General features: G+C 35.8%; 1 protein-coding gene across 1 annotated transcript; it reads left to right on the top strand.

Annotated features, from left to right (window-relative positions):
- Positions 1–26,763, top strand: LOC135206834 (blastula protease 10-like). The gene is made up of 14 exons (XM_064238323.1): positions 1–66; positions 5,114–5,345; positions 6,603–6,796; positions 7,487–7,570; positions 9,484–9,594; positions 11,123–11,249; positions 11,513–11,644; positions 12,068–12,148; positions 12,601–12,754; positions 18,212–18,343; positions 24,065–24,167; positions 24,671–24,771; positions 25,381–25,612; positions 26,346–26,763. Exons 1-14 carry the CDS (start codon positions 1–3, stop codon positions 26,643–26,645), a joined length of 2,049 nt encoding a protein of 682 aa, XP_064094393.1. The 3' UTR covers positions 26,646–26,763.

Raw genomic sequence — 26,763 nt, 5'->3', positions numbered from 1 at the left:
ATGCCCCTCTCTCCCGCCAAACTGCCTCCCGGAGCGAGTGAAGAAATGCATGCCATCGCATCAGAGGTGAGTAACTGACATAAACTAGTTCCTCGTTGGACGAGTGGTTTTCGCGCTCGCCTACCAATCCGGTGGTCCGAAGTTCAATTCTCGGCTCTGCCAACGCTGAATCGGAGGAATTTATTTTTGGTGATAGAAATTAATTTCTCGATATAAAGTGGTTCGGATTCCACAATAAACTGTAGGTCCCGTTGTTGCTAGGTAACCAATTGGTTCCGTTGCCACGTCAAAATATCTAATCCTTCGGGCAAGCCTTAGGTGAGCTGTTAACCAGCTCAGTGAGTCTGGTAAAACTAAGATATACTTAACTTTAACTGACATGAATTGAGTAATTGCATTCGTTCATAAATCTTTCCTTAGAAGGAAGTCCTCCCCTTAAACAAATTAAATCAATGTTGTACATATTCTCACACAATTTATCTCCGATATCGTTGGAAGAGCTCATAAAATTAAGGACTGTCTCGAACCCCGGGTGGAAATTATTTGAACGTTACCAACTAAAATCCCCTCAGCTGCAAACGTTTTTGTTCCTTTTACTGTACCTCCTTTCACATTCTCTTTCTTCATCGTACTTTCCACCCCCTCCTAACACTTGATTCATAGCGTAACTGCTTTGAGGTTTTCCTCCTGTTACACCTTTCAGACCTTTTACTGTCAATTTCCATTTCGGCGCTGAATGACCTCATAGGTCCCAGTGATTGGCCTTTAGCCTAAATTCTATGTTCAGCTCAACCCACTAAAATCAAGGGAATTTCAGTTGTGCCAATTTAAATAGATGGCGTGATAATTATACGGCTCTCATTGTCATTCATTAAAATCAAGACGCCATTCTCGACAAACCTTTTGCTTTTAATATTTAAATCGAAGGAAACGATGAAGTGGTTTTGAGAGCTGAAGAATCACCCACAGTATAATATATGAGGTTGTACGACGGAAGGGAAGGAAAATCAATAATGTGCAAAACGATTAGTTGAATAAAGAATTTAGGCCAAAGGCCAAGCACTGGGACCTATGACGTCATTCAGCGCTGAAATGGAAACTGACAATGAAAGGTTTGAAAGGAGCAAAATCTCGCAGTTGCACTATGAATCAAGTGATAGGAGAGGGTTAAGGAAAGTAAGATGGAAGAAAGGGAATATGAAAGGAGGTACAGTAAAAGGAACGAAAGTGGGTGCAGCTAGGGGACGAAGGCACGCTGCAAAGAACACTAAGTAATGCCTACAATGCACCGCATGAGGTCCGGTGACGGCGCTAAGCCCCTTACGGTGACAAACGATTGGAGCTTGTTTTTCTCTAGAAATGGGTACGAAACTGTGTGTGTGTGTGTGGGAGTGACGTATGTGCTATCACCTGTGCATTCTGATAAAAATATAGAGAAGGAAATGAAGAACACAATCCCCTCTCGAATGATCTTGTAAATATATATTCTTGTCGACACCATTTGTCAATTCAAATGCTGGGTTCAACCAAAGGACGAGTTCCCAAAACATGACGGATAATTCAGTTACAAAAAGAAATGCTAATTATCTCAACAGTCACCTAATCACTTTGCCAAACTCAATAAAAAAATAGACTTAATTTACAAAACTAAGGCTCAGATCGGTCACATGCATTAATCTACTCCTGCGTTCCTAAGGTTATAAAAAAGGTGTAGTATGCCATGTGCAATCTCTCGCAATTTGTTTACCGAATAGAGTAGCTAGATGCTCACAAAATACTGATAGTTGATTGAATTGAATTAAATATAAAAGCCAAAGGCCAAGCACTAGGACCAATGAGGTCATTCAGCGTTGAAACGGAAATTGACAGTAAAAGGTTTGAAAGGTGTAACAGGAGGAAAACCTCGCCGTTGCACTATGAATAAATTGTTATGAAAGGGTGGAAAGTAAGATGGAGGAGAATATAAAAGGAGGTACAGTAAAAGGAACGGAAAGGGGTTGCAGCTAGGGTCAGTTCACCGCATGAGAACACTGATATAAGTTCACAGATTCCTCAATCATTCCTCACTGTTTTAAGGATTTTAGCATGTTCAGAGTCATGGCAATTCTTCCCAAGCCCTGAGGGCATTTTCCACGTAAAATAACTTCTCTCTCTATTAAACTCCTCGATCCTCACAACAATAGTTCTAAATTTTCTCTCTTCCATAACTGCGTTGGTGTCCTTTATCCTCTGTTCTCTTTTCTACCATTTTTACTTTTTTTTCAACGCTTACCACCCGATCCCTTCTTGTTCCTAGCGCTTTTATGCTCATGATTCTATTCTCCCCCAACCTTCCTCCAAAATCTATTATGGCTGTGGCCTAATTCTGCTTAAATCTGCAGATTCAGATCTGAATTGTAAGCCTAGATTAAGTCAGATGAAAAGTGTTGCGGTTCGATGCCTGGGGAGAAATTCTGTTCTTCAATAGCTGGCACTTTTTTTACTTTCAAATGTTAGGAATTGCAACTCCTAACGATGTTCGATTTTTTTGTCCTTAATTTAGAGATATTTACCTATGATATATGACTTTTCACCTAACTGCACATTCTGGACTTTTTTGGTTTTACTGTACTAATATCAAAGTCGTTTTTGTCAACTAATTTGCTGTGAGATACGCGAGTTATTGGCAAAGTTTTTATCTGGTATATTTTGTTTCACCATAGTTATAAGTAAGCGTAGATGTCCTGGAAATAGATACATTTTTAATCAAACTTTTGATTTTCTTTAATTCTGACGCACACAGACATAGGATAAGAATGGTACTATAGAATTAGTTTTATCATAAAGTGATTTGTATCCAAAAGTTCAAATTCCAGACTGAAGCAGGAGACATTATCTTACTGTTTCTCTTGAACTTTATAAAAAAAAAACAAAAAATAATTTCATTCCTCCACTGGCCTCAAGACCTCACTGTGATACACTTTCACCCGCACCAGATTCCTACGATCTGTTACAGAACATCTCCATGGGTAGTCTCGAACTGTACTGCCGATTTTGTCACGAGAGATAAGCTAGTTGTAATTTTAATATCATTAGTTCCGATAAAATAAAATAGCGTGAAATTTCTGCACTCCAATAACAGTCCTAACTGGATCCTGGTCACAATAGCCATACGAGAAACAACCAATGTCAACCAAATAAATTTCGTTTTTACGAATTTATAGGCCACAGACATGTGCAGTAAAGTGTGATATTGAAGATGCCGAGAGAGACCGTAATCGAAAGTGATGAATGATTTAGAAGCACCAAGCCTCTATATCACACCAATCTGACTAATTAATTTTAGTACCAGTTAGACATAGATATCATGCTGACTATATCTCGAGTCATGTGACAGTAATACCCATTCCTCGTAAAAATAGGTTAGAGCTTTGATTCCTGAATCACACACTTATGGACGAAATTCTACATAGTCCAAACTCATTTTTATATGGTTGATCTAGGTCCTCAGTCATTAATTCACACTTGTGCCAAGAGCTTAATATATTCTTCATACGAACACGCATTAGAAGTCTTCTCCGGTCCGTTTAAGAGGAGCGTTTACACGATCTTCCCTCAACAAACGTGTTCCACACCTCTCCGTCTTTGTCCATCGTCTTAGCCTTGGAAACAACCGTCACATCTGCTTATTAGAGGAAAGTTCATTTGGCTGAATATGTGTTGGCACTTGTTAGACAATTATTCGTCGTTTTCCTTTCGTAAAAGCCTTATCAACACCCCGTGCCCTGGTTAGAAAACATACGAGAATGTTCTTGCCGACTCTTCTGTTAAAATATTACTCAGGCATAGATCGAAATACTCTCCGCATGAGCAACAGAAATCGGAAAACTGCTGTTTCAACGTCTTTTGTAACAAATTTTAAATAATTCTTTTTCGTCTTCCAACTCTTCTTTATCATACAAAGGCGGAATTGAACACTATTGTCAAAGCCCTTCTTTATGATTAAAACTAAAAACGTCCTTTTCACTTAAACCTCTTGTATACGATCGTAAAATAAGTTTTACCGTAGATGCGACGAGATTACACCAAACAGAGATCCTACTTTCAGAATGCGTATCATCACTGTGCGAGGGTAAGTCACATTTCAACTGTATTCGTTGTAAACATAAATCGTCCTCCTAATCATTATCTAGAAGAGAAGGTTGCGTTCTTCGCCAATCAACCCTCCTTAAGAGTTTCGTGCGATGACTGTAATAAATGAGAGGAACTTGGAAATACAATATAAACCGTGAACCAAAATGCATCTTCCGGATGACTCAAGAATTAGTTTTCACTTTTTTGTCTGGCAACGGATGTTCTAGTAATTGGAATCTTTTAATCACGGTAGATTATAATTCCATCACTTTACGTTTAGACGCACATCTGACTAGTACAAGGACAAGTGTTCCTACGGGACTCATTATCTGGCGCATGATATTGGTTTTTTACCGCTATAAATATACACTACAGTTTTCAGTGATTTTGTTCCGTGAACTTAGAATTACTTTCGTTTCGGTGAAGGGTGAATTATTATATATTATAATGTATCATTATTGCAATACTAATAATAATAATAATAATTTTGTACATATAAATTATATATAAATAATGGAATTAAATTTCATCTGCATAATAAAGAAAACTAGCGGCATGTTTCTTTGCAATGAATGACGATATTTATTCCTTCGGACACAAAAGAAATTTATGTTACTGAAGTATTCTGGATATCATTTAAATGCATAAAAAAATTCCTGAAATTGATAATTAGAAAAACTGAAAAGATAAGGCTGAAATCTGGTTCTGACCCTATCTATCTAATTATTATTATTATTTCTCTTTTTTTTGGAAATTAACAACCACAAACGAAGAGTTGTCAGTGACTCATGATTTATTGTCTATTTTTTTTAATTAACCACAAACGAAGTATCTAATTTATTTTTGGAAATTAATAACCACAAACGAAGAGTTGTCAGTACCTTTCATCATTTACTGTCTTTTTTTATAAATTAACCACAAACGAAGAGTTGTCAGTGACTTTTATCATTTACTGTCTATTTCACTACTTTTACACCACTAAAGATTCCTCCCATTGCAGCTGCCATTTGAATTACTGAACCCACCAAGCATGGTAGGGCGTGACCACCTTCTGGAGGGGGACATAGCAGTAAGCCCAGAACAGTGGGGAACGCTCCTTACCCGAAGGAGTCTGCTAGCAAATGCCAGTGACACCCCTTCAGAGAGGAAGGCGATACACCTGGAAAGGTTTTTCTGGCCTCCGGACCCCACCACAGGAATTCCCACTGTCTATTTTGCTTTTGCCAGCACAGGTTAGTACCACCCACTTATTTAAATGTCGCTTCTTTGATTAGATCGAATAATCACCTCGTTTTGCACCCGTCTTGTCCGACGATTCAAATGCTATTAGATATTTTATATATATTTGATTTATATACATTTTTGGCATTGTGCCAAGCACTGGGGCAACTAAGGCCATTCAGCGCTGAAACGGAAATTGAGTGTAAAAGGTTTGAAAGGTGATACAGAAGGAAAACCTCAGAGCAGTTGCACTATGCATCAAGTATTAGGAGAGGGTGGACAGTAAGATGGAAGAAAGTGAATATAAACGGATGTACAGTAAAAGGAAAGAAAGTAGTTGCAGTAGGGGTCGAAGGCACGCTGCAAGAACCTTAAGTAATGCCTACAGTGCATCGCATGAGGTGCACTGATGGCACTACCCCCACGGGAGAAGATATTTTATGAATCGCCACAATAGTTTTCATTTCCTAAACTACAACACAGACTACAATAGTAGGATGTGGTGCAACTGTTCAATCTCATTTGAAAATACCTAGGATAGATAGGTAGATTCCTATTCATTAACGTAAATTTATAGCATGCGCTACCTGAGTAGGAATATTGTAATGAACAATGTTCTAATAGATGTGTCACGCGAATAAAAAAGTAATGATAACGTGCAAAATATTGTCAAATTCATGAAATATTTGGGGTTAACGAGTGAAAGTAATTGATAAAACTAAACGCAAATTATTCTCTGATATGTTTTAGTCTTTTTTTTTCGTTAAAACAATTATCATGAAATAAAAAATTAACTTGAACGGCAAAACAGAATTTCCAACTGAGAGAGAAAAAGGAGGGAGCCAGACTAATCTATATAACCGACAAATTTTATCAAATAAACCTAACGTTATGCCGCCCTATAATATATCGTAAGTTTGAATCATACTGTTGAATTGACTATAGAATTTAGGCCAAAGGCCCAGCACTGAGACCTATGAAATCATTCAGCGCTGAAACAGAAATTGACAGTAAAAGGTTTGAAAGGTGTAACAGGAGGAAAACCTCAAGAGCAGTTGCACTATGAGACAATTGTTAAGAGAGGGTGGACAGTAAGATGGAAGAAAGTGAATATAAACGGATGCACAGTAAAAAGAATGAAAGTAGTTGCAGTAGGGGTCGAAAGCACGCTGCAAAGAACCTAAAGTAATGCCTACAGTGCAGCGCATGAGGCCCACTGACGGCACTAGCCTTCTACGGGGTGAATCTTACTGTTATTTCCCCCACAGTAACACGCAAGCAAATGATTCGCGACGCCATGAGTGTCTGGGAACGAGAAACATGCGTAGATTTCCACGAGATAGACGACGGCGATTACAGCAGACCCTACATCAGGATCATCGAAGGGCAGGGATGCTGGAGTCATGTCGGCAGAACAGGGAGAAGCGGCCAACAACTCTCCATCAGCGAAACCTGCTACAAGGTACTATGGAGGTTATCGTACCACGCTTTTGGCGGTGGTTGTCAGGTAATGTTTATGGTTGATATCAGGGGTGGCCGGACTTTTGGACTCCGAGATCTACTCTAAAGACTGAAAGTCTTGCACGATCTATCATACTACATAATCACATACTATTATTACGTGGGGGAAAAAATTCATATAGCGCCATCGAACGATAAAACATGAGGCCAATTGCCTCATATATATATATATAATATATATATATATATATATATATATATATATATATATATATATATATATATATATATACGTATATATATGTGCTTGTATTTTGTTTGTTAATATATAGAATTGTGGGTAAGGGCGATCGACCAAACAAGTGGTTAATATTATTATTATCATCATTATTCAGATGTTCCTACCTCTTAATTTTGCTTAAGTCTCATAAATGTCCCTGGAAATAATCAGTCTTCTCATTACAGTAAAAAGTACTTTTCATAGTGTATTCAAGTTATAGTCCTACATATCCACATCAATTTAAATAGCATCGTCTACTTTGCAACTTAAAAGCTCAGGTTTACAACATTTCCCTCGTTTTACACTACCGTATGATTCAATCAATATTCACAATGGCGTCTTCATGAATCTGTTCGTAATTTTAAGCGAAAATATCTTTAGTTCGCAAAATCACGAGAGATTTACTTTCAGGAAGGGATTATCCTGCACGAGCTGGGTCATGCGATGGGACTCTTCCACGAACAGAGCCGGAGTGACAGATCAGACTATATCAAGGTGAGAGGCCATTTCTGAATTATGAGAAGCAATGACTCAATGGCATTTATAAAACACGTTTTAAAACGTCTTACATGAAACTATCCACTATGTAAGCAATAACTCGGTGGCATTTATAACACACGTCTTACATGATACCATCCACTATGTAAGAAATGACTCGATGGCATTTACAACACGTCTCACATGATATCATCCACTATGTAATAAATTACGATTATAATATAAAATTGAGGCGAAAGGCCAAGGAATTGGACCCTTGAGGTCATTCAGCACTGAAATAATGCTGAAACAATTGTTAGGAGAGGGTGGAAAGTAAGATAGAAGAGAACATGAACGGAGGTAGAGTAAAAGGTATATGAGAGGTTGCCGCTAGAGGCCGCTGGGACGTTGCAAAAAACCTTAACTAATGCCTACATTGGGCCACGTGAGAAGCGCTGACGGCGATACTCCTCTATACGAGGTATTAGCCTAAGGCCCTAAGAGTTAGCCTAACTACAATATTATTTGGTACGGGGGAGCAAATCCTGTTTTGTCTTTTGCTCACTAATTTCGATTTTGAGTAAGATTATTTTCATTTTGAATCTACTCTGCATATCGCCCGGGTCAATGCTGCAACAAATGACGTCCATAATCCTATTTGGGCCAAGTTCCCTCCATAGTCACATACTTATTGCCGCAACAAAACCAACCTTGGGAATGCGCTACCACTCGAATATGGCTTTATGAATTCTGGATTAAAATAATTTCTATACCACATACAGTTTTACGTCTTGTAGAAAACTATTTCTCTAGGATATAACCTGAGTATATTCAGACAAAACTGCAATATGTGCTTTGTTCTAAGTAAATGTGCCAATGACAGAAATTCTAACTTAATCCATGATATTCAATTTGATAAATGTCGAAGGAATTCTTTGTTTATTCTGGATTTCAAATAACTGATTTACTAGTCTCGAGAAAATTCTCTTAATAGAAAATAATGACGGGGAGAATATTCCCTTGGAAGACAGTGACGAAGAACTTTTATAAGATTGTTATATAAAATTAACAAATAATTTTGAACTCTTTCCTTTGATAATAAGTAAAATCAAGTCCGTTTGTATTTAAAGAAACTGATATGAAGAACATGAGAAGAGGTTTTACTGAAATCCCGTTTTTTTCTACAAATAAGATTTTTCAGCTAACTCTGTATCACAATCGGCAAAAAAAGCATGCTATTATAAAAACTCATACAGGCGCACATCTTTATGTACAGTGGACTCAAGGAACCTCATCTGAGTCCTTGCTTGCCAGAACGCCGTTGGTACTTGCGAACAGCGTTGCCAACTGTAGGTTAATTGCCCGACATGTAGGGTAATTTGCCCATCAATGAGACCGCAGAGCAATATCTTTAAGCGTAATGTCCTTGCAGCAAAGCCTGTTTTGATCAATACGGTTACTAGTATTCATATATTGCATGTGAACAAAATTCAAAGATTCATTTCTTATCCCAACCTCAGAATCTTGGGGGTAATTTTTAGTTAATAGGTATGGTGATTTCTTGTGTTTAGTTAGTTCAGTAGGGCTCTTGGGGTTAGAGGGGTTGGCATCACTGCTTGCAAAAGTCACCAGAAAACCCTAAATGCACTACGAAAGAAAGTTGAGGGATAATTAAAGAAATTTTCTAAATTGCAAGTCGCCATGCATTAGTCTGATACCTTTCAACAGCTCATCTAAAAATACGGGCTCATATACAGTTCTCGGGTAAAATTAAAATCTAGTCTTGAATAGAATTCATAAAATGTGTTACAGGTTGTATTCTTGTTCATACCCACAGAAGGAAATATACTTTTACATTTAATCCGCCAGGAAGTGTGTGGATCAAATTAACTCAATACAATACGATATAAATAAAACTTCTTTTCCCCCAGGTTAACTTCACCAACGTGAAAGCTGGGAAGGAGATAAATTTCCTTAAAGAGGAAACAAATAACTTCGGCGTTCCTTATGATTATTCATCCATTATGCACTATCAATCAACGGTAAGGCACAGTTGTGTAATCTTACTATTAAGAAATTGTAATAGTTATATACATATATATATATATATATATATATATATATATATATAATATAGTATATATATGTGTATATATATATATATATATATATATATATATATATATATATATATGATGAATTATTATCATCACCGTGATTCATATACTACTGCATAAGCTATAAATCCTTTAATGAAGTCCCGATTTCTCCTCTGTGCGCTGGTTCGAATCCACGAGAGGACGAAATTATTATCAACTGAAAAATTCCCCTTCGATTAACATAAATAAAAATATCAATTCCGAGGCATATATATATATATATATATATATATATATTATATATATATATATGTATATATGTATATATATATATATATATATATATATATATATATATATATATATATATATAATATATTTGTAGCGTGAAGCAAATCGCGGTAGAAAGGGGCAGGCGTACCATATAGATATATATATATATATATAATATATATATATATATATATATATTATATATATATTATCACATATCATATATATATACATATATATGTATATATATATATATTATATATATATATATATATATAATATATATATATAAAAATGCCCTTACCCCTTTCCACCGTGATTGCTTCACACTACAAACAATGGACTCCAGGAGTCTACTTATTCACTGTTGAAGTAACCTGCCTTTCCTTATCCAGCTCAGGTCTCCTTAGTAAGCAAGGATATTAGCTCACACTGCTAAGTGAAATATGATATGTGTATATATATATATATATATATATATAGGATATATATATATATATGTATGTATGTATGTATTATATATATATCTATGTGTAATCAGATAAAATTCATACAGATAAACAAAAGAATGTACTGTCCTTAATACAACTTTTTCATTAATTTTTGATACGTATTCTTTTAATTGGTGGGTCTGGGAAGATTTAGCATATCTCTTCATCTCTGTTCCTACTAAAAGTTTAAAAGAGCTCTGACAACCTAGTTTTTTAGAATGTGAACATTGTATGTCATTCCAAGGTTCCACAATGATTTTCACCACAGAGTGAATACAATTTAATTATGAATATGGAAATTGTATGATTATAAATATATGTAGCGTATAATAATTAATAGTATTATCTATACTTATATAATATATTAAGTTACATTCTATATATTATTATAATATACATATATATATATCTATATATATATATATTTATATATATATTATATTATATTAATATATTAACACATAATAGAAACATGAAATTTTTGGTTGCACTCAAACTCAAACTTAGGGGTATCTCAATATACTCGTATAATACAAATTTACCAACTCACTATAAACAATCCAATTTGCAAATATTTTCTTTTACAGCAATTTCTCAGGCAAAAAAGCAATGGTAAAGCCTTATGAAAACAATAACCATATAATTCAAATTTGAAGTAAATATTAATGCAATCTTATTGTAACTGTTCCATCTTATTTGTTTTCAAGGCCTTTTCAAAGAATGGAAGACCAACCATTGTCACTTTGACACCAGCTATGCAAGTTTACATTGGACAACGAAAGCAACTCAGTTTTAGAGACATAAGCATTGTTAATCACATGTATAACTGTATGGGTAAGTATATAAATACAGCATCTCATGATGGCAGATGTGGCACTTCTCTTTTCATATTAAAGTCTACCTTACAAGCTATGCACGACTATCACTCAAAATGTGCAAAGTATCTTATACGAGAATTCTAAAGACTAGTACCTAGTCTGATTAGCAAGTTTCACCTCAGAACTTAAGAAGAATGTTAGCATATGATGCTTATATGAGGAAAGGAAAAACAAAAGTTCGTTTTCGTCTACAATATTGTCTAACTTTTTTTTCCATAGATATTTGGAGCAACTCGTGCGAATCAACAGTTACCTGCCAGAATGGTGGATACCTAGGGAAGGATTGCACATGTGTCTGTCCGCCAGGGGTGTCTGGCGAATTTTGCCAAAACTCCCTAAAATCTTACTATCGTAAGTACAGTTTGCTCATCCATATTTTCTGTTAACCAAAGTCAGTACTTTGAATAACATCTGATCGGGTAGAAGTCCATAAACCACATGCCCAATTTTTCTTCTTAATGTAACTAAAAAAACATTTTCAATGGATTTCATCTTGTATATACCTATATATGCAATGACATCCATAGAAGAAAAGGGCCAGTTTTTGGAAAAACGAGCCCTATCCTCCCCAGCCTCCCCCCCCCCCCCCCAAAAAAAAAAAAAAAAAAAAAAAAAAAAAAAACTGGATACGGGCCTGATATTCATGACAATTAATTGGTATTTTGCTGTTATACATGATCAAAGCTAGGAGTAAAACATACATTATAGATTTTTATTTCAATATTCACATGACTCAGGCATGGCAACTGAATCTATATACTCTTTTCCCCACAGCTTCTCCAATCTGTGGTGGGAACATTACCGAAGCTGGCACCGTCATCACCTCTCCAAATTATCCCAACTACTACCCAGCTGGCAAGTACTAATATTCTAGCCGTTATAGACAATGATAGCTTATGGTCAACCTGCTATAGTAGATTCACATCAACCGTACATTTGATGCCTAGGCCAGTCCCTTACGACGATCCTGATTGCCTGTCGCTAAGCCAATCACATTGCTGAAAACTCTCAGTCTCGCTCGAGAGTTCACATAGGTAGGATCTATGTTCCACCTCTCCTGAGGTATACGTCTTTCAGGAGAGGTGGAACATATATCCTGCCTATGTGAACTCTCTCGAGAGACTGAGTTTCCAGCCCTGTGATTGGCTTATCAACAGCCAAGCAGGAGCGTCGTAAGGGACTGGCCTAGACATCGAATGCACGGTTGATGTGAATCTTCTATAGTGACTCCTGGTTTATAATTAGAAATCTATAAAGAAGCTACGTTTGTATAACTATTAGATTTCAGGAGTAATTTTTGTTTCCAGACACTGCCTGTGTTTGGTGGATTCAATCAGACGACGAATGCAAACGACCAGTTATCACCGTCGAAGATTTCGAACTATTTGTCCGAATGGGAAATGGACAATGTGCCTTAGATAGACTCGAGATAAGGACTGAATCAATTTACTACGGCGATGAGTAAGTTTTGGGGGCTGAAATGCTCTCTGTCTCTTTCTCTCTCTCTGTAGAGGCTGTGTACAGTTCATGCTGATTTTACAGTTGCTCTGGTACGGTACAGTTGGATAGTATGTATGTTGTAAAAAGCCTGAACTATGATCACCATCATTAGCCACATGTATTACTAAAATGCTCTGATTCAGTTTCACAGATTATACCTACTTTATTATTATTATTATCATTAAACTGCTGTGCATTTCAGGGCTGTGTCTAATCGATTTTCGTCGATGAAATCTTACCAAAGTATCTGGTATGGATCGTATTTTGGAAATAGCTATTTGAAACCACGGCCTAATTGGCAAAAATATGCAGTAATGTCTTATGTAGATAATTAGGGCACTTATCAGAGTAAATCAAAGAAATGTAAGGGGAAACTTAGCTAAATTTCGTAGGCACCCAGGGAGAGGCTAGTTGTGACGTAAACTATGACATCAGACGTAATAGCATGTTCCCAGTAGTGTGAATCACAAATATTTAACACTTTTTTAGAATAAGTATAAAAGGAAAGGCAAGGTAAATCCCTGTTGAGAATGACGATAATATTACGGTTTCCATTGGTGATACCATGGTAATGAATAAGAATTTGGTATATATACATATGACAATATTATAGCAAGGAGTTTCGTAAATATACCTATGGCAATATCACTATTTTCATTTAACAGTTATATGTTGACTATAGAAATGCATAGCAGTTATAACTATTTACCTTTTGGCTATCAGCTATACAAGACTTTTGGAATTGGTGAAATACAATCATATTGAAACGAAAATAGGGTCATTTAGAGGTGGTTGGTACGTTATTTTGCCCTAATGTACCTGGTAACCTTACATAATAAACACCGCCGACAACAGGGCGAGGGCAGCCGATCGTCATTGGTCAAAGCCATGGTATAGGTGACTGCTGCCTCACCTATGACAAGTCCATCAAATTGTCCTCATGGCTTCAGGACTGCTTTCGTGTTGTGAGTTTTTTGCAGTGTGCAGCAAAGAAAGAATCCTATGCGTCACATGCTAATTACTAACGAGTACGTGGTTTAATAAGGCGATACACAAACACCGAACGAATTAGACAAGAGGACAAAGATGACCTTTATTGGGATTATACTAGAATGACGAGTATGAAAAAGAGAGAGACATGTATAAAAATATTTTGTTTATATATACGTATATATATGTATACATATGTATATTATAAATTTCATTTAAGTATTATGTGTATATGCATTTATATATGTACCATATCTGTCTATATATGTGTATGTATACGGCATATGTATTTATATATGTTCTATCCCCCTCTTCCCTGCTGTCGAAGTATGAATAATAACAATAATGATGATTATAATATCATTAACAACAATAATGATAATAACAGTTAATGAATATTAGTGTAATTATTATCATTATGGTTAATAATATCAGTATCAACACTTTATGAAGCCGTGTGCATAGGAAAATCAAAGTATGTTAAATCATGCTTTTTTATTCATTGCCTAAATACTGGTCTTTCTCCACATAGACCCTAAGACCGTTTGGCAAATTTCGCGGGTATCAGAACGATACTTCACATATCCTTGAAACTGCAGGGTAACAATGGTTTTCACAGAGACTGTTTAAGACTTGGTGCATATTTCAAATCAACAGAAACTTGGATTGCGCCATGGAACTGTATTACAAAATTAATATTCTCATTTAATGCCCGTTCCTTAATTGTAGTCTACTTGGGAGCTTGCCTGTGTGAAACAATACAAGAATTCCATATACTACTGTTACTACTACTACCAACATCTGAGTATTCATTCATAAAGTATATGGGCGGGGTACCTAGTGACGTACGTCACTACAGTATCAATGAGTGGGAGGGTCTTTAGTAATGACGTTATACTAGCCTCTATGTAAGAACCTGCTACACTTAGCTAAGTTTCCCTTTAAATTTCTTTGATATACTCTGATCAGTACCTTAATTATCAAAATTAGACATCACTATATATTTTTGCCAATTTAGCCGTGGCTTCAAATAGCTATTTCCAAAATACGACGCCATATCCGATGTTTTGGGGAGATTTTATCGACGAAAATCAATTAGACACGGCCCTGAAATGCACAGTGGCTACAACTCTAGTTCGAAATGAAGAATGCTACAAGACCAAGGGGTCTAACAGGGAAAGAAAACTAATGTTAAAAATTCAGATATAAAAGTTAAACTTTTAAAATTGAAAACAAAATAGTTGAAACAGTTAACGCTATGGCATGAGACTAAGGTTAACCAGTTATTTTGCCAACCGATAAGACTATTAGAATTAAACGCATGTCTCCTAATACCTACTACGTGCCATGTGGTCTTTATGGTCTAGGAAGATCTGAATGCAAAGGACGATCCGGACTTTGACAAATGGCTCAAGGTCGCGCGCATCCACACTGAGCTATTGGAAGGGTGGTTGTGCATATTAAAACCGAGAACAACAATTAGAAACAGATTAAAACACGTGTGTTTTTATGCATCGAAACTTGTCAAAACATGGCAAAAAAATAATGAAAACATTTCCTAAGGGGAGATAGGTCTCCAAAGCCTTATGAGGCCTACTCGTTATATAAACTTTTCGAGCTTTGTCAATGAAATAGACCGGATATGTTTCTCAAAAGTGAATCTGTAGTCATGAATCCTCCCTTCTCCAAAGAAACGATTATTCCTTTCATTTAATGATATAATTTCTACCTTTTTTTAAAATGTGTTTGTTAATGTAAGCTGAGTACGAGGAGGGGTTTAGTAATGTTTGTTTTGAAACTTTGGTATATGTTCGTGGAATATTCATGAACAACGCAATTGGCTATCATCGTTAGGTGGCCTGGGAGGTCTAAATTTCACTTCCCGCTAAGTAGGGAAGAATGGGATCATGTTAAGATTAGCAAAACCACTTGTTTTCTAGACAATATTATCCATTTACATATATAGTATATATATATATATATATATATATATATATATATATATCAGTGGTATAATATTGTCTTGAAAAATGGTGGGTTCGCTAATCTTGACATGATCCGAAGAATGGCTCGGGTGAGGTTAGGTTAGGGTGTTATAATCAAGGGAGAAATGGACTTGTTAGGCTAGGGTAAGTTACCCTGCACAGTATATTAGCATTGGGATATCAAAAACAGGCCAAATTCCAGTCACAGGCCTCAGCATTCTGTGTTACATACAGATGTGTGGGGTTTAGTGGTATTGCCCTGTATCCCTTTCTTTAAGTGAAAATTTCTTGTGGTGATATTTTAAACAAGAAAGGTAATTTCGCTGCTAGTTGGGTGTTTGAGGGTAAGACACGAAAACTTTGTAGTCAGAGCCAACAGCTACTACGAAAAACATTCTAAATAATATTTGTTTCGTACTGGAAACGGTATTTTGCTAAAAAAAATAATCGATAATTTGTTGAATATACATAATTTATAAACAATTCTTACCCATATTTTATTTTCACTTTGGGACATGTGCTGGCCAGTTTTACTAAAATACAAAATGACCTGAAATACTGTTGAAACTGAGAGAACAAGTGTTCAAGAAGCACTGTTTCCTCCATTCCAGTAAGAACCTTTCACTTCTGACTGGCAGATTTAAGGGAAGGGGGGGGGGGCACCTGGTCACGCTTCACTCCTCCTCCATGGATATGAATAAATCATTATTAGCAGTAAATATTTGCCTAGTTAATAATTTCAACAACAACGGTACAACAAAAACGATAACAACAACTACTTACATATATATATAATATATATGTGTATATATGATAATCATAAGTGACCCCAATGAAAGAATTCTAGACCCGCCACTTGACTTCTGATTGTGGTTACACAGACCCCTAAGTTAGGTTAGGTTTGATAAGCAAGATTAGAGTGCCTGCATCCCTATAAATCCTACTCCATATCCATAGTGCCACCTCTATTAGAATCATACCCTTCTTTGACGTTTTTCATGTTTTCTCTATGTTCAAAGTATACATTAGAATTTCATACAGCTTAGTTTATTAACACATTTTATAATTCCATTCATTTTCCATTTCGATAGACTTCGCCGTTTACAAAATTACCTTTAGCTACCTCTATGCATACCTACCTATACCTAGGCTGGGCCTGTCATACCTATTTATTTTAAATACCTCCGTCAAACAAGCATGTAATTATTATGTTAGGCGTTACTTAACCACTCATAAAATTCTAGCTAAACCGTATTTAAACAAAACAATATGTGATCCAGAACTATGTATAAATGTCGTTTACACAAGTCAGTGCTTCGTAGAGTGTGAAAAACTTTCAAAGGACCAACCTCCATTAAGTTGAACAATTAATACCGCATTCGTTAACAATAATTCCACAAATTCCGCACAACCTTTGCACAATATACTCAATCACGGATAAAATCGGTAGCTCTTATACTGTGAATGTCGATGGCGGGAATTACGGAAAAAAAAGGTTCGATACGATAATGCATCTGCAGATTCATCGCATGTGTATTATCAATCTAAGTTTAAACAATTTTTATCATACGTATTATTTATTTTCTTATTTGGTCAATTATCATTATCATTAGTGATTTTTTAAAATAAAAGTATGTGACTTGGAATATAATTCTTGACTTGAATGCTCTCTTGTCATTTGACGTCTTGCAGCTAAGAATGACATTTTTATCTTTGTGTTGTAATAGCTGGGTGTTTATCAGTTAAAATTCATGCTCTGGATAAAAACAATTGTGAACTCGTTTCAGTAGTTGGTGATAACCAATTGACATTTATGCTGAATTTCAAAAGACATGGCGTTCTTTTATTTTTATAAAACTAAATCGATATTAGCTCAGAAAAATACTCGGGAATAGTTTTCTCGTACATCTAGCGTTTAAAATTATATATATATATATATATATATATATATATATATCATATATATATATATATCATATATATATATATTTGTGTGCGTGTGTGTTTGAACCGTATGTTACCTTAACCTCTATGCCAAATTTCATATTGATAGGTTCAGTGGTGTAGACGTATCCTTGCAACAAACAAAAAGGGAGTCAGTCCTAGGGTCTCATAAAAGTTGTTGAAACACCAAGCAGTGCTAGAACTTGGACTTTAGAAATCTGGTGTGAAAGGAAAATCGAAAGCAGCAGAAAAAATAAACTAAATTATAAACACATCAATGATTACAATATTATATGTATATTAACATGCATATTGTCTTTATAAGGACAAGTGCTAGCCATTTTCCTCATTATTTATTAACGACTAACACCGGTGCCCACCCATATATGGATCATTGCGACTACACTAGAAGTTGAATAACAAAATGCAGGAATACAGTTCTAGAAAAATAAATTAGATAAACCGAATCCTTTTATTATCATCATTATTATTCTCTCAGGTACTGTGGAAAAGATCTTAGGGAAGGCACAGCTGTGACCGCCATGGGGAAAGATTTGGTGCTGGTCTTTAGTGCCAAAGTCAGCTGGCGGACGGGGTTCAAGTTCACCGTCGACTTCACGAAAGGATGTTTGTAAGTCTTATGTATACAGTGTAAGAATAATTATCTCTTTAACTCATGCCTAGCAGTCAAACAAAGGGTTGCATGTCTATTATTACTCACAGTTTTTGTACATTCATGTGCGCATTATGTATAGTGATTATGAATAACTTGATCACGAGGCATATAAAACATGATGCTATGTATAAATAAAGGTTTTGTCATGAAGGAAAATGAAAGGCGAGAGAGCCAAGAACTTTCGGTCTAGCACGACCCTTTACTTAGGGTAAAGGGTCGTGCTAGACCGAAAGTTCTTGGCTCTATCGCCTTTCATTTTCCTTCGTGGCAAAACCTTTATATATATATATATGTATATATATAATATATATATTATGTGTGTGTGTGTGTGTGTGTGGTGTGTGTGTATGTATGTATATATATATATATATATATATATATATATAGATATATATATATATATATATATGTGTGTGTGTGTGTGTGTGTGTGTGTGTGTGTTGAAAAGAATCTTTGATTGAATTACATGGATATGAAGAGTCATTAGTCTGAGATAATACTGACGGGCTACATGGTGTGTAAACAGTGCATGCACCATGAATAGATATTTGTAGATATTATAATCAATACGTAAAAGAGTTTTACGAAGAATCGTCAGTTTTAACATAAACCAGGTTTCAGACTAAGGTTATTTTCATCTCCATTTTTTATTGATTTGAAGATGAATTGACTTATAAATCATATATTGAAAAAACAGAAAACGTAGGAGGAAATTTTTGGAAAGTGTAACGCATGCAATGCGAAATATCTGATACTGGCGGACAGGGGCAGTTTTATATAAGCCTTTTTGACCAATTTGATCAAACTGGGACCCGCGCCTTAAGGGGACCACGCACCAAAGCTAGTTTGACGCCTTTTCTGTATTCTGTAAGGAATAAACCGCTACCGAAAACATGAAATGGAGAAGGAAGAAGTAATGAAAAATAAAAACTTTCATATTGTCTTTCAATATTTAGTACATCAAGCATTTATTATTATTATTTAAAAGACAAGTATACTACTACATGAAATATAAACATACATCAATTTTCAATTTTCTTATTGGGCCCAATTTTCAATTTTCTAATCGGGAGCAATTTCCAGTTTTCTAATTGGCCCAATTTTTCAATTTTCTAATTGGGCCCAATTTTCAAATTTTCTAATTGGGACTAATTTTCAATTTCCTAATTGGCCCAATTTTCAATTTCCTAATTGGGCCCAATTTTTTATTTTCTAATTGGCCCAATTTTTCAATTTTCTAATTGGGCCCAATTTTCAATGTTCTAATTGGGCCAGATTTTCAATGTTCTAAGTGGCCCAATTTTCAATGTTCTAATTGGGCCCAATTTTCAATTTTCTAATTGGGCCCAATTTTCAATGTTTCTAATTGACCCAATTTTCAATGTCTAATTGGTCCCAATTTTCAATTTTCTAATTGGGGCAATTCAAATGTTCAATAATTGTTCATTGGGCCAGATTTTCAATGTTCTAAGTGGCCCAATTTTCAATGTTCTAATTGGGCCCAATTTTCAATTTTCTAATTGGGCCCAATTTTCAATGTTCTAATTGACCCAATTTTCAATGTCCTAATTGGGCCCAATTTTCAACTTCCTAATTGGGCCCAATTTTCAATTTTCTAATTGGGCCTCCGCAATTCTTAGCACCGGCCTTGCTGGCAGATGATAGTACTGGCAGGTATCAGCAAATGGAAAGAATAGATGGATTTATTTATGAAACTGTTCTCAATTATTGGAGCACGAAATATTGCAAACATACTTAGTATAAGGAACTTGTCACAAGACTGAAACATTAGAAATCGACGCAAGAACATTAAACACAGTCAGCTGCCTTCTTCAACAAATGAATGGAAATTTGCGAGAGAAATGATGTATTAAATTAAAACCATAGTAGAAGCTAGAATCACGAATTTTAACTAAAAAAAAAGGCTAAGAAATTCTTTACACTAGTACAGCTATAGAGTGACTTCAATGAATTGCTCGTAAAAGAAAATTTTCAAACTGTTAGTTTTCTTTTGGGTAAATTCTTTGCTTGTTTATCTTACTAAATCGTGGCGGTTTCTTTGTACTTCGGCGACAGTGTTCTTATCGCTTGACCTTGAGAAGGTGTGATAAACACGTAAGTGTTAGGTAAACTCTTCATCTAGCTCTTGGTTTGTTGGCTTTGATCAAGCCGACATCATGCAGGTTTGATTACACACACACATACACACACACACACACGCACACACACACACACACACACCACACACACACCCACACACACATATATATATATATATATATATATATATATACTATATATATATATATATATATATATATATATATATATACTATATATATATATGTGTGTGTGTGTGTGTGTACGTGTGTATATATTATTATCTAATATATTTTATATTTTAGATATTATATAATAAATATTATACATAGTATAATGTATATATTATATTATATTATATATATATTATTGTTTATATATGTGTGTGTATGTATGCATGTATGTATACACTGCCATAACGTTTACTCGCCATCAGAGATAATGGCCTACCAGGTCGGTCAGCAAACTCTTTATTGCATAGTGTGACATAAGTGTGCTGTTTACACTTGCTATCTTGTGATTCAATGTATGTGTGTAATGAGCCGAAAAAAAATGAGATGTTGTTCGTGCAGTAACTCTCCTGCGTAAAAGTGTTTTGCATAAAATGATTAATGAAAATCGTGAAGTTACATAATCTCGATAGATATCGAGTTGATGCGCATCGTGTCTTGACTGACATCTCCAGGATTATAACCATCTCTGAGAGCCAATTAAGAGCTCTTTTCGTGATCAAAGTAATACTAGTTTTACCGATGACATTCTGAAAAAATAAGATCGTAGCTTAATTGCACATTATGCAAAGACATACCCATATAATCAATCTCAGGCGTAATGCAGATTCACCTGTGATACACCGTGACGCGACGCATGGGAAAGTTACCCTTAGGTCGTTCGCTATTAGGCGAAATATCTTCTGACGCAAATTCCACCTGATCTTCAGGTGCATCGGTTTTTATTTCTTATTCCCTTATGTTTAGCTACTTGTGACATTTTCCTGTCACTTGTCCCTCTCTGCTGGCTGGAATCCCTTTGGAACCTTCTTGGGTTTATAGTCTGTTGACTCTGTCCACAACGGGTTTCACCTGAGGACTTGAATCAAGAAAGAAAGAGAAAAGAAAATTGTAACTTACTTCGCAAGTAAAAAGTTCAAAATAAAATACTTTCTCATGAGGAGAACTTTAACAGATTGAGTGAGATCATCTTTCCATCCGCTTAAACGTTCCTCATTCAGAAAGATTTATTAATTTCAACAGCAATCACATTATCATTCGATGACGATGTCCGTAGTTTACTTACCTTATTGTTACTCTGGGTGCTATCATCAATAACAGAGTCTTATGAAGAACTCGAGTCTTATTAAAATATGATTAATCTCCGCCACTTTATTTTTACTCTGTTACTGGAATATGCCGCAGAATATATTTCAGTCAGTTCAGGAACGAGTAAAAGTCATGCTTCTAATTCTGTTTTGTCTGAAGAAAACTTTCGGTTCCAGTTGAAAATCTCCATCACAGTAAATTCCTTCTTCGCGATTTTGTTCGTCTTTTGATGAACAGTATTTATATGATAATACTTTTCTTCTACATACTTTTACATAGATAATGACTGAGTGTATTTTCTCAAGGACGATCGAAATCAACGATGAGTGTACCTTTCTTAGGAACACTCGTAAAGTACGAAAAATTTCATGCTTTTTCTATCGTTTTTATAATGCATTGGATTATCCAAAATAATGGCAATTTCCAATATGTCTGCCTAAGACCAGATGTGTTTATTATCTCCCTTAAACTGAGACCGTTTCATCTCTAATTATACTTTTGGCATTTCCTTTTCCGGTCCTTCTGGCTATATCTAGTCCCTTTCGCTCTTCTGCGTTTCACCTGAACATTTCATTTTAGTAATTCTCGCGCTCTCTCATTCATCTCTCTATATTCTAGGTTATCAGTTAGACATAATTCTTGTCTCAGTGCTTTCTTGTTCATCTGGTTTGTCAGTTTTAAGTGTTTTTTCCTGTTTGATGTGCTCCAAGTTTTTTTTTTTTTTATCCATAACTTTTATTGAGACCCTTACAATCGTCAAACATTTCACCAAAGTTACTGTAGTATTCAGATGTAATTTTTTTTACTCGCTAAGTTCTTTCGTTGTTTAATACCTAAAGTTGTGGTAGTGTATTTAAGCTTTACTGGCTACCAAAGACTTTCTTTTCGTGTCCAACAAATAAATTATCTTTTTTGCGTATAAGTTTTACAGCAGTACATCATAAAGTGTCTTCAACCTTCTACAATTCTTTTAAGAACAGTGTGACAGTTGATACGAATGCCTCAAATAAGAGGAATTTAACTTCAGTGTTAAAAAAGAGCGATGGTAGTAAATTATGAGTGGACAATGTAAAGTCAGGCTTATTTTCGTAACCCAAAAAGACCAATGTAGCTTTCTCCAATGCTTAGGTGAATAATATGAGATTACACTGCTAATTGATATATATATATATATATATATATATATATATATATATATATATATAATATACATACACACACACACACACACACACACACACACACACACACATATATATATATATATATATATATATATATATATATAATATATATATATATATATATATATATATTATAAATTTATTAAGCTGAGAGTTCCTAAGAAGTAAAGTACTCTCTTCATTCTCTCACCCATTGTTGCAATATGTTTGATGAAATCTCAATTCAATTTCTCTCCTCAATCAACAGTGTGAGTGTTCAGATTGCTTCAGATCGGTCGTAAAAGAAATCGCATTTATCAGATTGTCAGTTATATTTATACACTATTCTCTGCTTTTTTAGTGTCATGCATTTAAGTTTTTATTTATTTATCTATTAGTTTTTTAGTTACTATATTTTAAAGACCTTACTCTTCCTTGTACTCTTAGAGGTCGCACTCAACAGGTTGAAGCCAAAGGCTGTTCGTCTTGACTCTAGACAAAGACATATCTCTGTTCTCTCCTTACGATCTTCTTATCTCCTTCATTGTTACGGCGCCATATTCATTTTATGGGTGCTTCTTTGGCCTGTGTTTCTCTATACTGAAGAAACGACCACCTCTTCCTCTCGAGTGACTAAGTACAAACCCATCAAGCCACCATGTTCCAACTTTGTTGACATCAGCTATATCAGAATGACTCGATTCGGTGACTGTTTCTTCTTCTTTACAGCCGAGATTTGGAACTCTCGTCCTGCATGAACTATATCCGATTTTTAAAGTCATTTTTTTCTCTGAGAGGTGAATCGGTGCTCGTGGGATTAGGCCTTTTTCCCTGAGACAGATAAGGACATTGAACCGTTCATCCGTCGACCTTCTCGTACAAGTTGGAGTAGACTCATCCCACGAAAAGATGGAACAAAACCTACGCATATTTTTACCTAGACTTTTCCATTTTCAAAACTATCCTTTACTTCTAAAAGAAAAAAGGAAATTTTTTGGCATGAATGTGAATTATATGTAACACTTACTCTTACAGAGAACCCATACAGATTTACCTGTTTTCTAATTAACTTCGCAATTGCATATTTGTTACAGGAAGTGTAAGGCGACCGAGAGAGCTCCCTACATTGAGTGGCAATCTCCGCTGTATCCTGACCTTTACCCAAACAATCAACAGTGCGACCTGACGATAGCCCCTGTACGTTATCACCGTCTGATGTAGTCAATATCTTACATGTATTCTCTAGACCTTGTTGCATTATGTGTGATAAAACTAGTGTAGATTCACATCAACCGTGCATTTGATGTCTCGGCCAGTCCCTTACGACGCTCCTGATTGGCTGTTGATAAACCAATCACAGGACTGGAAACAGTCTCTCTCGAGAGTTCACTTAGGCAGGATGTATGTTCCACCTCTCCTGAAAGGCATATACCTCAGGAGAGGTGGAACATAGATCCTACCCATGGGAACTCTCTAGAGAGACAGAGAGTTTCCAGCCCTGTGATTGGCTTATCAACAGCCAATCAGGAGCGTCGTAAGGGACTGGCTTAAACATCAAAATGCACGGTTGATGTGAATCTACTGTAGTACTTGATTTGTACATACCAGTTCATGATAATTGATGTTTACCTTTGCATTATAGCTAAATTTCCAATGATATTATCCTTTCTTTCTGCTTCTTTGGTGACTAACAAATACAGGGTGTGCCAAAGTTGACGTACGTGGTCTTCAACAATGTTGATCTCCCTACAAATTGCCACGATTACATCTCCATCAACAGTGCTTTCGGCAGCACCCAGAGGTGAGCTCATCGACTTTCTTGCACCATTATTTTTTATTTATTCATTTTTCATTCCAGCTTTCATCTAATATTAAAATCAGTGGTCCCTTTTCACTAATGGTGGTCATTACTGTTTGGAAGAAGGAAGTGCGAGTCAGGGATGAGATTAACGAGAATGAAATGAAGTAAGACAAAATGAAATATGATTAAAACTCTTTAATGTTGAAACAAGTACTCTAATGAGAATTGCAGATGAAGTTCTGACTTTCATTCGTTACTAGAGTAATGGTGTAACTTTTTAGCGAGCGCTTTCAACTAATTGAATTAAATTGCATTATTCCAGTCTCTCTCATTCTTGGAAGCAATCAATCTTTTGCCATAAACTACACTTTTTCACACGTTTTCTTTCTTACCCTCTTACTCGTATAACTATTTGTAAATTAAAGATTAATTCTGTTTAATATGTTATTCCTTCTTCTTACATTTCGGCAACCATCTCATCACTCACTGCCTGACGTGGTTCGGAAGTCACGTAAAGCCGTTGGTCCCGTTGCTGAATAACCACTGGTTCCATGCAACGTAAAAGCACCATACAAACAAACAAACTTCTCATCACTGAATTTACCCCAGGATTTGTGGAAGCAGAACAGGCATGCGACGGCTCATAGGATCCTATCATACAGCGTTGTTCAAGAGTGACAGCAACACGGGAACACAGGGGTGGGAGATGTCCTTCAAGCAGGTCAGCTCTGGCTGTCATAGAAATATCTACGTCAGCTCGAGGTCTCCCAGAGGAGTCCTTACTTCACCTTCTTACCCGAGGAGTCATCCCAGATATGCTCAGTGCGAATGGTGGTTGAGAGTAAGTAAAATAAATAAATAAATAAATAAATAAATAAAAACAACTTATCTGATTAACGTTTGAACGGTTGATTCTGTTAAATTTCGTTACGTTCTTGCTTCCATTTGTAAGTCACCAGTGTGTTGTGTGTGATTGTGTGTGCGTGCGATTGTGCGCGTTTACGTACACATGTATGTTTTCACTTTTTTTTTAGCACAACTTCGATTCCATAAAATCATTATGCTTAAATAACATTCAAGTTACGGGAAATTTTGTTCATTCCAGACATTTTTTATCACATGATTTTGTGTCGCTGTTGTCGGTAAATATTCCAGTTATTATTTTTGTGCGGATGTTATCGTCAACAAAATCATCCTTTAAATTTCTATGTGTATATTTGTGTTGGTAAATATGACAAATTATTTTTTAGTGAGTGTCACTGTCACCTCTAACAAAATCATCATTTAAGCTCTTATGTGTGTATGTGTTTGTGTTGGTAAATATGACAAATTATTTTTTAGTGAGTGTTATCCCTAACAAAATCATCAGTTAAGCTTCTTTGTATGTGTTTGTGTTGTTAAATATGACAAATTATTTTTAGTGAGTGTCATCTCTAACAAAATTATCATTTAAACTCTTATTTGTGTGTGTCTTTGTGTTGGGCAGATGTGCTAATCATTTCTCAGTACATGTTATCTAGTATACAGCAAAACCGACCTACGAGGTCCCCGCTCACAGATGTTTACATTCGCAGGCACCAGCTGGTCGCAGGATAATGCTCACCTTCGAAGTGCTGCGCCTCTCCACGAACGCTTACTTCCCAACCAGAAGGTGGTTCCAGATGAGATACTACCAGAAACGTTGCAATCGAGGATATATCCTAGTCTCCACCACAGGAGACCGAACTTACAATCCGCGTAGACGTTCGTACAGGATCTGTGGTTACAGGAATGACGGCTACAGGATCACGTCCTCTAGTAATCGCCTATCCCTGTTCTTCTACGGAGGTGCGGCTCGGACGAAAGGCATGAAAGTCATATACAGTTTGGTTTAAAGGCTCTGATGAAGATTAGAGTAAATGCACGATTTCAGTACGTCGACTGAAGAGATGACAAAGTAATGATGAAGTTGCAGGTAACAAAGACCGTTGAAGTTTTCTCTGGGTACCTGAA

Source organism: Macrobrachium nipponense, chromosome 31, assembly GCF_015104395.2.
Source record: "Macrobrachium nipponense isolate FS-2020 chromosome 31, ASM1510439v2, whole genome shotgun sequence".
In the NCBI taxonomy this organism is placed as follows: domain Eukaryota; kingdom Metazoa; phylum Arthropoda; class Malacostraca; order Decapoda; family Palaemonidae; genus Macrobrachium; species Macrobrachium nipponense.
This window is presented reverse-complemented; position numbering and strand designations above follow the sequence as displayed.

What these genes read in the sequence shown, in the direction of transcription:
- LOC135206834 (XM_064238323.1), top strand. Translation starts at nt 1, where the DNA reads ATGCCCCTCTCTCCCGCCAAACTGCCTCCCGGAGCGAGTGAAGAAATG. An exon ending in TTTTGCTTTTGCCAGCACAG is followed by an intron (nt 5,346 to 6,602) that starts GTTAGTACCACC and finishes TTTCCCCCACAG; the next exon opens with TAACACGCAAGCAAATGATT. An exon ending in ACAGATCAGACTATATCAAG is followed by an intron (nt 7,571 to 9,483) that starts GTGAGAGGCCAT and finishes CTTTTCCCCCAG; the next exon opens with GTTAACTTCACCAACGTGAA.